Source organism: Hemiscyllium ocellatum, chromosome 19, assembly GCF_020745735.1.
Source record: "Hemiscyllium ocellatum isolate sHemOce1 chromosome 19, sHemOce1.pat.X.cur, whole genome shotgun sequence".
Taxonomy (NCBI): Eukaryota; Metazoa; Chordata; class Chondrichthyes; order Orectolobiformes; family Hemiscylliidae; genus Hemiscyllium; species Hemiscyllium ocellatum.
The window spans coordinates 41574314-41588665 of record NC_083419.1 but is presented as its reverse complement, the minus strand read 5'-3'; the positions used below and the strand labels follow the sequence as shown (position 1 = coordinate 41588665).

The following is a 14352-nucleotide window of genomic DNA, read 5'->3' as shown; positions in this document are numbered from 1 at the left end:
CTGAAACATATCTTCAGGAGAACCATAGTATGTTCTACAAAGGCTGCAGTCAAAGTGCCGACAGTATATAATATCTCTTCCGCAGCAGTTGAGGATTTCTTCGGGATGATATCTGTCGGGTGTGGAGGGGATATTCCTTGTCACCTAGCAACCATGCTTGAACAGAGCTTTGCTGGAAGTTGGCACATATGAGAGGACCAGGATGCAAGAGTCATGTTCAGATCCCTGGATTTCTAGCACAGCTTTGCATTATCCAACTGTTGCAGTCACAAACAATTCAAACAATCTTTTCTGTTGATGAAGACTGCTGGTTCATAATATGGCACTCTCATAGCAATGTGGATGTAAAGTTTCACCCCAAACATTCAGGAAACCAGGAATGGCTGAGATTCCTAATACCCTCCCTGTGCAATTCCCTGGGTCAAAGAGTAAAGAGAGATACTTTTGTGCTTTGGTGAAGAGAGCATCAGTGACTTCCTGCATGGATTTGAACATGCCTGTGGACATCACCTCCTCCATCTCCAAGGACAACCAGAACAGATGAGACAGCAGGTAGATGGGCTGATTGACCCCCCCTCAACAAAAAAGTCAAATTCAGTTTCAAACTCAGGGTTTCTGAGTTGAGAGGTTTGGAAATGGATGAACTGTGATGGCTGTGTAATAACTGTGACCAGGCTAACTACTTACAAGGGCTGGGAGAAAGTGAGGACTGTAGATGCTGGAGACCAAAGTCATAAAATGTGACACTGGAAAAGTGCAGCAGGTTAGACATCATCCAAGGAGTAGGAGAATTGACGTTTCGGGCATAAGCCCTTCATCAGATGTCGATTCTCCTACTCCTCGGATGCTGCCTAACTTGCTGCACTTTCCCAGTGCCACACTTTTTGACACTAACAGCTTACAAGGTTTGTATGTCCAGCATTATACCGGAATTACTAGGATGGATGAGGTATGAGGAACATTGACATGATGATTGAGTGGGAATTGAAAGGTAGGGTATTTAATATTGATTAATCCCTGAACTCCTGATTACTGGAGTAGCCTTTAGGTGGCTTCACGTTCCAACTCTGCACTCCGTTCCTTTCCCAATAACTCAATCACTTTGGATTCTGTTTTCTCAACATCGATAACTTATGGCATAGTTAGTTTTCAGATCAATATGGTAAGCTTTAGAATTTGTATTTGTTGCAGTCTTTGCTATTGTGATACTTGATGCCCTCTCCCCACTCCATACGTCTTTGTTTTGTGATCCCTGCTGCCATGGTGACTGTTCATCCTCCATCACCTGGAATACCCTCACCTCACTTCTTTAGATCTCCTTTACATGAACATCAGTGTCTCCATTTTAGAGCCCTGACTATTGAGGTTCTGTGCCTTTGATGGTCTTGCAACTTTGGGGTAAAAACAATGACTGCAGATGCTGGAAACCAGATTCTGGATTAGAGTGGTGCTGGAAAAGCACAGCAGTTCAGGCAGCATCTGAGGAGCAGGAAAATCAACATTGCAACTTTCCCAGGCTAGGGCAAGAGTGATCATGACTTCAGGACAATTCAGGCTCTTTCCCTGTCCCACTAGATCCACTGAATGATCTTCAATTGCCACCATGATGGTGAGCCTGGCACATCCCTCAGACAGAATTTTCAAGATGATCCTGACTAACTGACTAATTAACAAGGACCAGATTGGTTTTGTTTGACTCACAGAACTGACTGTGGTACAATCTCTGACTTGCATTGGACTAACTGTGGCCAATTGGATTGTGGCCAATACACTGATTCTAAATAGCCCCAATACCCAAACAGACTGTGGTGGTATTCCCTTACTGAGCAGAGTTCACCCCCACCTTACTGAGTGCATCGCCATCACTCTCTTCCTTTCACACATCATCTTGCTCTTCAGTAAACTGCAGTGTTTTAGCACATAAACTGCAGGCACATGCGCCATGTCAGACTTTGATGCACCACTGTGCTTTATAGCCCCTCACAATGACTTCACTGTTCTCTATTGTCTCATGCTACTTTTTTGCCTTCTGGGTGACAGTGATTATTTTGGTCACTGATGGCCTGCTTGCATTCTGCACTGAAGTGCTGTTCCAAGAGAAAACTGCTGCCTGCCCCGTCCATTAAAGTGTCACCTGTGAAGCTGAAAGGTGTGTGGCTGAAAGATGGAGCAGTGGTCCAAAGATACATCCTGATTCAATCTCCATTGGAGGCACCTACTGTAATTGTAGAAGTTATAGCAAAAGTGAAGCTAAGAACCATTCAGAGGGTTTGGTAAAGACAGTTCAAACAAAAGGGTTAACTGATAGTGTAAGGTAGGCCTCCCCATCAGGATATAGATATTTTTAATCAACCTTGTTATGGCATGTTTCTGGAGCAAGTGCAACCTGAACCCAAGCTTCTAGGCTCAGAGGTAGGGACACTACTGCACCACAAACACACTTACCCATCAAGATACAAAAGAACATTCATGGGAGGAGCTAAGTTGAGTTGTTGAAGGTATTTCCTTGTTGCCAATGCTATGAAGAGATGCATTGGAAGCTTTAACGTGAACTCATTTTTAAGTTGTGCCTGATGACTAACGAGATTGCTATATATCTTACAGTACCAGGGCCTTATGGAGTAATGTGTTTTATTATCAGCACAAAGGATACTTTTATCTTGCTTCAATTCCAAAGTCACTAGTCAATGCAAACTGCTTCCAGAAGACTCCATGAAGTATTCAGTAACTTCATATAAACTGGGATTTTTTTTCTCAGAACATTCAACAATTCTTTAACTGAATATAAAAGTAGAGAGAGGAAAAGCTGAAAATGTGTTGCTGGAAAAGCGCAGCAGGTCAGGCAGCATCCAAGGAACAGGAGATTCGATGTTTCGAGCATAAGCCCTTCTTCAGGAATCCCTTCCCTTCAGATTCCTGAAGAAGGGCTTATGCCCGAAACGTCGAATCTCCTGTTCCTTGGATGCTGCCTGACCTGCTGCGCTTTTCCAGCAACACGTTTTCAGCTCTGATCTCCAGCATCTGCAGACCTCACTTTCTCCTAGAGAGAGGAAAACTCAAACATTGCTTTCCAGTCCAGCAGCTCCCATGTAGGACAGAGAAAGTTTACAGCCCAGGAACAGGCCCTTTGGCCTTCAAAGCCTATGCTGATCTAAATCCACTGTCTAAACCTATTGCTCAATTCCTAAACATCTGTATCTCTCTGCTCCCCACTACTCATACATCTGTCCAGATGCACCTTAAATGAATCTACCGTGCCTGCCACCTCCACCTCTGCTGGCAATGCGTTCCAGGCATCTACCACCCTCTGTATAAAGTACTTTCCGTGTGTATCCCCCTTAAACTTTTCTCCTCTCACCTTGAACGTGTGACCTCATTATTGAATCCTTCACCCTAGGAAAAAGTTTATCTCGATTATCCCTGTCTATACCCTTCATGATTTTTTACTCCACAATCTTAGTGTCCTCTGCAAACTTACTGATCAGACCACCAATGCCCTCTTGCAGATCATTTATGTGTATCACAAACAACAGTGGCCCCAGCCACTAGTCACCTTTCTCCATTTGGAGAAACTCTCTTCAACTACTCTCTGTCCCCTGTTGCTCTAGCAGTTCTTTATTCACCTAGCTAGAACACCCTGCACACCATGTGACTTCACTTTCTCCATTAGTTTACCATGGGGAACCTTATCAAATGCCTTACTAAAGTCCATGTATATGACATCTACCTGGCTGTCTGCCCCAAAAAAAGTCAAAACCAGTTCTATCTGGGATTCCTTTTCCTTCTTCAACATTTTCTATGGTTAGCTGGCCAGCACTGGCCTCTACTCGAATGCCCAGTGCAACATCCAACCAGCTGCCCGTCGGTAAGCATCTGCAGTGTTCTTAGAACAATAATTAACTTGCAACAACCTTTTCAGGCCAACACCCATATGCAATACCCATTTGTTTGTTGTGTCTTTATTTTTAAAACAAACTGCTGTTCAGGGTTTGATTCTCAACTTCAGTTCACAGGGCCAAACCAAAAATGAGAAAAATAAAGAAAAAACAGTGATGGTCTTAACAATCTGAAGATTTCTTCACCTATCACAACTGCTAGCACATTACATGAGACATCTGTCACTGCCACCATCTTATGTTGTACAACTCAATGAAATCTTCAGACGTCAACTAAAAGTTCACATGACACTAACTGAGTCATTTTCACACAGCAGTGGTAACAAGCAAAGATTTCTTACAACTCTTCCAGGAATAGCCCTTTATATCTGGATCTTACATCATGATATCAATGAATCCTTTCAAGTCCTAATAGCTTATATAACAGTGACAACAAAAGATATATATACACATGAACTTGAGGCTCAAGAGTAAAGTTGACAGTTTGGTTTATGCAGCCAAGTTTCTGAAGCATTCCCGTATCCCAGAAATTAATTGAGAGTAGGAAATTACTTCCAGTGAGTTGTGTAATTAAGCAAATGCAAATCGGCTTCTTGCCATCCAATGAGAAGAACATCATCTAAGGAGGGAGAAACTAATTGTGAAAGTTTGTCTTGACAACGAGAAACTGATTTTTGGGCTCTTGCCTGATTAGCTCATCACATTCACCATTATTCCCGCCTCCTCAGGAAGGGGAAATTGCACCATATGTGTACTTCCATCAGTACCAACAAGAATTATTTGCATGAAAAACCTTGGAAGCCATTCTCCCATTGAACAATGTGACACCAGTTGATCAATAGCATCAGTTGTGTGCTGCCACCTAAGAGACATTTCTCAAGTGTTCGCCTTCATTCAGTATTGTCAAAGTTGAAAGTTGTTCATTAAAACAGGCAACTGTCAGGACATTCCAGTCAAGAACTGAGAGGAAGATGACCAGGACAGAGTGCTAAGAATGAAGCATTCTAGGGTAGCTTTGGAAGGTAGCAAGATGAGAGGATAGTGCCAGCAGCAGTTCTGTGGGCGTACACTAAAATAATTACCATGGCAACACTGAAGCAGCGCATAACCAGACGTTATCACACTTTTCTGTCTTTATCCTAAGGGTGTAACACTCATTCATTTTTAGTTCGAGCTGCCTCTTCCAACGGATCAATCACAGTACAGGGAAGCAGAGAAAAGTTAAAGAGGAGGAAGATGATGTTACAGAGGAGAGCAGCAATTTCTTCCTCACTAACAATGGTGTTAATCTCTGGGGGTGATATTGATCAAGATACTGAGAGAAACATGACACTGGAGTCTGTGTGTTCCTTGTCCTAAACTCTGCTGTTTACTTTCATTCACCACTTCAGACATTGACTCAATTTAATTTTCTCCAAATGACAATGAGGATGTGACAGAGCTCAGTGGATCAGGGGAATGGGGAATGGATGCACACATATTGGTTGTATTCTTAATGAAAATGCTTTTCAGATGTTTTGGATGGTTTAATAATAATGCTTATAACTCTTTTGACTTCTTACTCTTTCTCTCATGGCCTCGGCTTGTCTCTTACAGGTAAAAGTTGAAAATCATTATGATTTTCAGGATATCGCCAGTGTTGTGGCCCTTGCAAAAACTTATGCAACCACTGAACCTTACATTGACTCCAAGTATGACATCAGAATTCAGAAGATCGGAAATAATTATAAAGCTTACATGTAAATATTAGCATTTTGTTTCTGTAACTATCATCCACTATAGTGAATTTCATAATTGTATTAGTATTTTGATGTATGGATGTTTAATAGTGTTAAATTTGTGTGTCGATAGTACAGACTGTTGCTACTGAGCTTTAGTGGTGGAGGGAGTGGATGGTTGTGGATGTGGTGCTAAGCAGATTGTTATGTTTTGGATGGTATCAAGCTTCTTGAGTGTTATTAGAGCTGCACTCATCCATTTGTCACAAAGACAGCCCTCATGCCTATTACCTGCCCTATCGTCACCCAATTCTTTAGAGAAAGATACTTTAAAGTTTCTAAACAGTCAAAATGATCTTAACCTCATTTCAGTTATTTTATCTTGGTTAAACTTTACCAGTTACAAGTAGCAAAACAGAATATAAATCCAACCTTCTTACAGGGAAGTTCAGCAGATACCCATCCAGTACCAAAAAGAAAAGATTTGTTGAATAGAGAATGGGTGTGCAAATCTGAATGTTTCTGACACCAGAGAGCAAAGGTGAAAGAAATTAATTTCATACATACCTAGATTTTCAGGGTTATAATTCCTTTAATCCATTATGGCTAAATTGTTCTCTGCACAGTCTACATATCTCAGTAGAAAACCAAAGGCATCTCAAATGCAAATAATTCAGGTATCCACCTGGTCAACTGTTTAAAAATTATTGTTTTCAGGAAGTTCTCAAAATGTCACAGAATTGTGGGAATGTTTAGAAACAGAGCCCTCTGTATCAGGAAAATCTGTCCATGTCTGAGATTGCCATTAACTCTGGGCACTTTTAAATTACAGTGTGCACCTGCTTTGAGCTTCTGTGCCAGTCACAACTTATACCAATTTTGATGCAGGAAATCCTGCCTGGAAATGAAATATTCATGCATTGTTCCAGTCTCTATTCAGAGTTTTCAGCAGGAATTTAAAAGCAAAACACACTGTCTAGCTAATCAACCACAAATCAGACAACATGTGCCACTCTTTAAGTACAAAAGCAAAAGAAATTTGGTCATAGGAGATCTGATGTAAAAACAAAATTCTGAAAATGGCATCATCTGTGGAGAGACAAACAGGCTTTATTGACCTGAAATATTAACTCTGTTTCATTCCCTGTGGATGCTATCAGAGCTCCTGGGTATTTCTGCCATTTTCTGCTCTTATTCTACCCTTTTAGGCAGAAGGAATTCAATTATGTGGTAATTTTGGTGCTACAGTTGCTGATGATAGTTTGTACCTGAGATAACTCAAAAGTGAAAATTCTTCTTGGAAAGGACTCCAGACCTACCTTGCTTGAATAAAGAACAGGATCTTGTGAAATTGCACAGCAACGTAGCACCACATTTGTGTAGGGAGTGACACGAATGGTTGTGTAAGATGCATTTTGTTTTAACAACTATTTAAAATGAAAGTTACCTTTTGATTTGAAGTGTCATTTCTTTTCATTTATATTTAATTGGTGTTAGTTCTGACACATTTTAAAGTCAATGTTACAAGAACTGATTTCTTCATGGTGGTGGGGTGAATGCCATTCAGTTAAATTAATGGTTTCCTCCACCAGAATTGTAAGGCTGTGGAAGATCTGTTATACACCGAACCTTTCTATGCATCTGCCCATCAGCCTTTTTCTGTGCTTCACCTCAACAAATTCATGATCTGCGTCTTCTACAGAACTCTTAGGGCATCTCACCCTCTGGGGAGCTGCACATGTGCAAACTCCTCACTCCCGGCTGCCTGCTGTTTGTTCCCAGTGACTCACCATGAGCAGTTCCTGCCACTGTACTACCCGCAAATGTTTGTGTAGACAACTAAGGGAAGTACATCTGTTATTTAACCAAATATCTGGAGCTGTTTTCCTTCAGCTTCTGTAAAGTGGTTTCTGACTTGTAAAATCCTATTCTGCAATATTTTGTTCTTCTATTTTTCAGGAGGACTTCAATTTCAGGGAACTGGAAAGCAAATACTGGCTCTGCCATGCTGGAACAAGTGGCCATGACGGAACGGTAAGCATTTAGACCACACAAACCAAGATCCAGGGGACACAGCTTTCCAGCAGCAGATTCAGCAGTGAAGTTAAGGAAGTACTGGAATGGAAAGTTTAAATAGTGAAATCTCCATCATATATTTCACATATTCTCACTGGGCTAACTGGTCTCTTCACTGGGACAAAAGTTGTCACTTATTTTGAGAGTGCATCAAAAATTATTAAATCCCAGGGTTAGCCAGGAAAGGTTCTTCCAATGGTGCTGTATTTTCTCGTTCTATCCCCTGCTTTTTCCCCCTACAAATCTTCACAATTATTAGGCATTTTAATAGCATAGCCCTATAGAAAACTACACTAGCCAAACACAATTAGAATTACTTACAAATCCAAGAATCATAATGTAGATGGGGAAGGCTGCAAAAAGAAACAGACAACTGGAAAATGTTGCCCTCATTCTGAAAAAGAATAAAAATTGCTCTCGCAACCAATTTTCTTTGGGAGCCTCCTGATCTCCAACAACATATTCTTTTACAAGACTGGCAATTACTAAAAATACCCAGGCGCTTCCTGTAGAGAGAAAAAATTAATGTTAATTTTTTGGGTTGATGACCTTTCATCTTTATGTTGGAAATCTCTAACCTGGCATTTAAAATCAATGTGAATGAAAAGTAAGTCTACAACTTACAATGATGCTATTGCCTTTAGTAACAGTGTAAATATTTTGTACAAGTCCCCGGTACCTCCATAGTTCCCTAAGGTGAGTCCTCCCTCCTGCTCCCACTTGGAACACTACAACTATAACATAAAGTCAAGAGATCAGTTGTGTAATATTTTTGGCAGATTTGATGGGAATTAATGTGAAAGCACAGCCTAATGCCTGGAAACAGTCTCTTAGAGATAGAAATGATACAGACGCTGACAGCTTTATTTAGCCCCAAGGAGACTGTCAAATTAATCCAGCTGACACTTGACGGGACAATAAATCATTTGGAGGGTTAGTTTGGTGATTGGGAAAAATCAGACACTAAATGATAAAACTAATCATAAAACACACCTGTCTGCTCTAAGTGTGCATTTTGTTTCTTGATGATAATGACCAGAATTTTAATTTGCCCGGATTCTGTAGTAGAAAAGTGCAGGTTTGGTATTTAAACTGGATTAGAAAGTAATTGACTGGAAGATTATGTGTGGCTTCCACTTACCCACTCACATTAAATGTGGGAGAAGGCTGAGCGAAATTCCGTGCCATGTTTCAGAATGGCTCAGTGTTTGAGAGCACCCAGGTTCTTACAATTCCTGGTGTAATAGGACCACAACGGGATTGATTTCTGGTTTTCTGCCCTCATCTCCTCCTCCAGAACAAGGGCTATTGCTAACAGGATGCTATTGGTCAAAGAATGCCTTTAGGCAGAAATGGGTACTGCAGATGCTGGAGATCAGAGTCAAGGTTAGAGTGGTGCTAGAAAAGCACAGCAGGTCAGGCAGCATCCAAGGAGCAGGAAAATTGATGTTTCGGGCAAAAACCCCTTTGTCCTAGTTATTCCTGTAAAGTTCCCAACAAGGTAGAGTTAGCATTGCATTTCCTTGTTTTAGGTGAAATAGTCAAAGAATCTCTGGAATAGGCATGGATTGAATGTTAGTGATGCTTTAAAGTATCCCAGAAATTCTCTCCAATGTGTTTTGAAAAGCCTCTTCAAATCTTTAGCAGCAAGTGTAAGGGCAAAACATAAGTAGTTCATGAAATCATCTGTTACAACGAGTTTGTTCACAATCTGCTGATCCCTGTTGAGAGAAGACATTAGATCATATGCTAGCTATCAAAATACATACAGTCTCCTTCATGGAAGCAGGCAGTTTAAGTTCCAGTCAATCCCTTAAAAACCCCTGTGCAGTTGTTATCTAGTACAAGCTTCAGTTCCTTCACCATATTTGCATCTTACACCAAATGCAAGCTGAACCAGCATTTCTGTTTAACAGCTGTTTAGTGATCATGGAGGTTCGTTAACACTTAAGGGATTTGTGGAAAATCAATCCTTTGATTTTTGACTTGAAATTTTCCTGTATTCCTATCTGAATGTGAAAATAGGAGTGTTGTATAGTAACATGCATAGAGGCATTATAGCATTTTGTCTTCCTGTGCTGGTATCACCCACAGTTCATCATCCATTTTAAAACAGCAACACAAAATGCCTGGTCCCAAACTGTTAGTTTGAAGGAACAACACCGTGGGCGGCACAGTGGTTAGCACTGCTGCCTCACAGCGCCAGAGACCCGAGTTCAGTTCCCACCTCAGGTGACTGACTGTGTGGAGTTTGCACGTTGTCCCCATGTCTGCGTGGGTTTCCTCCGGGTGCTCCGGTTTCCTCCCACAGTCCAAAGATGTGCGGGCCAGGTGAATTGGCCATGCTAAATTGCCCGTAGTGTTAGGTAAGGGGTAAATGTAGGGGTATGGGTGGGTTGCGCTTCAGCGGGTGGGTGTGAACTTGTTGGGCTGAAGGGCCTGTTTCCACACTGTAAGTAATCTAATCTAACAACAGGCCAGAAAGTGTACCAACATTTCCTGTATGTGGAACATATTTGACTAGTTTCAGTTTCCTCTAAGTGTTACATTGCTGGGATGTTACATCACACCTGGGGCACTGCATGATGCATTAAGGCACAAACTCTGGATCTCACTCAACTGATATTGAAATGGAAACTCTCTCGCAGCTATCGAATGTGGGTGGATGCCTGTTCGGAGATGTTTGGTGGCCTGGACATCTGTGCAGTAAAAGCTGTACATGGGAAAGATGGGAAAGATTATATCATTGAGGTTAGTCAAATGGTCCTTGTGCCAATTTATGATGCACTTTTTACATTGTGAATATTGACTTTAATATGAGAGTTTTTCATCTTGTGTGGGCTCATCTAGTTGGAGATTAATTATTTCATATGCAGCTAATTGAATCAAAGGAGCATTTACCAAAAAGGAATAGCCATTTTAAGTTTGACTGCATGTGGATACAATTATAAGTTATAGTAGGTACAGTACAAATGGTTTATTTCTGATAAACCACAGGCGATGATACATTGTTTATTAATAGAATATAACAGTTCATCACCATTCATAACCTATTTCTGATTTTATTTAATTGTAATTTTACTATTCCAATTGTGGAGTGTCTCATGTTTTCCATTTGATTTTGTGTTGCTTTAGAATCCAGTTTTAATTAAGTCCACTGAAAGATTAGAGTGCTTGCTATCCTAACCCCCATTCTCCCTCCTGCCAAAAAAGAGGCAGAACAAAACAATGAATGCTTCAATCAGGCAGAAGTCTTATTCCAGGAATACTTCTGTGGGTTCTGTGACCTCCCCAGGATTTAGCTGGAAATTTGTTGCTGGCTCTGCCTGTTTGGATCGGTTGGTGAGCTGATTAAGGGTGACTGGAAGCTATGCACAAAACATTATAGGAAACATTTTTTATTGTTGGAGTCCAGGGGCATGTGAAAATATATTCTGGGCTGCTATGAATCACCAACTCCCACCCAACATGGGAACCAGTTTGATTTCTTACACTGTAACAGCCTGTGAGCTAAAACCGTCGAGCACCCCACTGAGTATCTGGAAATCCCAATCCAAAGTGAGCGCTACCTCCTGTGGCTTCTGTGGCATACTGGAGTTTAAAATTGTTGTATAATACATTTATAACTCTGTTTTAAAGCAATTGAGTTTTCTAGTTTCTATTGAAATCTTCCCTTAGAGTAATTCTCCCATTCCCTCATGCTCTCCCCTTTCATTCTACTTTCTTACCACTTAATGCAGTAAATTATCAACCATAGGCTAAACTGAGTGTCTAGAAAAGTGCTGACTGATGGTTTGACCTTGTATATTAAGAATGTGTGCAAGATTATTTTATTCTGTAGCTTTTGCCATTCTGCAGGACTCATTCGATATAGTCCAGCAGTCCTTAAACTGTATTACACCCTTTCTTCATTGATTGCTTTTTGTAAATACTTTAATATGCTTGAATATTATATTTGCATTCATCCTGACTACCTAGCTTTGCTTCAGATATTTACACTACATCATATTTCCCTGTAACCACATTACCATTTTAGCACTGGCAGCTTATATCTCATGCTTGCTTTCATTCCTGCATAAAAATGTTGAATGTAGTTAGCTCCATATGGATGTCAAATGAGGACAGAATTGGTTTTGGCTGAGATGTTCTTCACCAGTAAGTTGGGTGCCAGATTAAACCAACATCTGCTGATAGAATGGTGTAAACCTGCTGGACAGAGTATGTGGACAACACATCAGTGGTGATCACAGTCGGACTCCACTGGAAACAGTAGTGCTCTTCTGCCCTCTCATGGTCGGATTAGCAAACAACTCAAATGATGAACCTCTTACCCTTGCACCTCTGAGCTCTTCTATTCACATTGTTGGAAATATTATGTTGCAGCTGAGCTCAGCTGGGGACAATTGCAACAATCACAATTGTTTCCCAAAAGTGCCTCCAGTGGTTGTTTGAAGCAGGGGAAGAACTAAGAAAAGGACTTGTATGTTCAGATTTCCCATTATATAATATATAATACAACAATCTGGTTCAAAGGTGTAAGAAACATTTGTTCTAATGGTAACAGCCTCAAAATGAGGTCTGCTGGAAACAGACACAATATATAATGTAAAAGTTTGGCATTTCTTCTGTAGGTGTGCCATTTATTTTGACTTCTTGTACATGTGGCCTAATAATTGAGCTCTTATGTTAATTATTAGCAATGATTGTGGTGCTACTGCTGTAATATGCCTGTGAAATGTTTTTGAAGTGCATGTGGCTGGTCTCATGTTTTACAAATGGATAGAAAGATCTGGGGGTGTACTGACTGCCTCTCTGTTGGTTTGCCACCCACAGCCATTGAAATATCAGAAGTGGGAGGTGGGAGTCAATGCTATAATCTTGATGCTAGTGAGCATTAAGATACACAGAGAAGGCTCCACTCTCCACATGGATTGAGCTGCTAAGTTCAAGTCCAGGATATTGAGTTTTAGAAGTCAACCAGTTAAATAGCTTTCTTTTTTGTGGCTATCCATCCTCCACAAATGTGATGCAGCAGAAAGGAGAAGCAGTGACAAAAGGGTAATGTCACCGGAGTAATAATCTGGAGCCCAAAGGCAGGCTATGGGGTACAACAGGTTGAATCGTATTGTGGAAGGTGGTGAAATTTGCATTAAATAAAATGCGGTCATTAAAACAAGTCTAATGACAGACATGTAAGCATTGTTGTTCGCCATATAAACCAATTCATTCGCAAAGGAAATCTGCCATCCTCTCTTGCTCTGGCCACCTGTGACTCCAGACCCACAGCAATACCCACTCTGCCCTGGTAAGCCATTCAGTTGTATCAAACTGATACAAAGCCTAAAGAAAAGAATGAAATGGGATGGCCAAGACTCCTCTCAACAGTATCTACAAAACCTGGGGACACTACCTTGTTTGTGTTCTGAGTCTATCCATCTCGGACAAGGGTGACAGATATATAGGAAGGTCACCACCTGCAAATTCAGATGTGACAGAGTTGGAGAATGGAATGGAATCTTTGTAGAAAATAGGTTGTGAGGAAGAATAACCAAGGTAACTGTGGAGTCAGTGTGTTTGCAGTAGGTATTGGTGGACAGCCTTTCTCTAGAATCAGAAACAGTGAAGTCAGGAAGGGGAGGGAAGAGGCAAAGATGGCTCGGGTGAAGCTGAGAGAAAGATGGAAATTGACAACAAAGCTGATTAATTTTTCCAATTCGGGACAAGATCTGGAAGCGGCACCAATGACATTGTTGATGTAATAAAGACAGAGTTGTGGACGATGGGGGCAAGTCAGACTGTAACAAAGCATGTTTCACATACCCCCACAATGAGACAGGCAAAGCAGGGACCTACGTGGATACCCATAGCCATATTTTTGACTCAGGGAACGTCAGATGAACTAAAGGAGAAGTTTTGAAAACAAGGGATAGGAAAGGCAAGGTTTGTGAACTGTGAATGACAAGAGAAATTGTGCAATGGGCCAAGAGGAAAAGAGAAGCATACATAAGGTCCAGGCAGCTAAAAACAGAATGGACCTTGGATGAATATCGTGAGAGTAGGACCAATCTTAAACAAGGTATCAGGCAGGCTAAAAGGGGTCATGAAATAACTTTGGCAAGCAGAATTAAGGAGAATCCATGGCTTTTTATTCGTATATAAGAAGCAAGAGGGTAACTAGAGAAAGGATTGGTTCACTAAAGGATAAGGACGGAAGGTTGTGTGTCGAACCTGAGAAAATGGGTGAGATTCTCAATGATTACTTTGCATCAGTGTTCACTGAGAAGAGGGACATGATGAATGCTGAGATTAGAGATAGAAGTTTGTTTACTCTGGATCACATTGACATAAAGAGGGAAGATGCGTAGGGTAAGCTAAAGGATAGTTGCTGAGGGAGGCGAGAGAGGAAATAGCTGGGACCTTGACAGATATCTTTGTAGCATTCTTAAACACAGGTGAAGTGCCAGAGAACTGGAGGGTTGCTAATGTTGTCCCCCTGTACAAGAAGGATAGTAGGGATATTCCAGGTAACTACAGACCAATGAGCTTGATGTCAGTGGTGAGAAAGTTGCTTGAGAAAGTACTGAGGGATAAAATCTATTTACATCTGGAAAAGAATGGGCTTATCAGAGATAGACAACATGGTTTTGTGCAGGGGAGATTGT

At 41.0% G+C, this 14352-nt stretch overlaps 1 protein-coding gene across 1 annotated transcript in view; it reads left to right on the top strand.

The window, feature by feature from the left end:
* Positions 1-14352, top strand: part of LOC132824721 (synapsin-3-like) — a 298538-nt gene that overhangs the window by 258467 nt on the left and 25719 nt on the right. The window contains exons 8-10 of the mRNA XM_060839391.1: positions 5493-5635; positions 7574-7648; positions 10339-10441. Of these exons, the coding sequence (XP_060695374.1) occupies positions 5493-5635; positions 7574-7648; positions 10339-10441 (321 nt within the window). The remainder of the gene's footprint in view (positions 1-5492; positions 5636-7573; positions 7649-10338; positions 10442-14352) is intronic.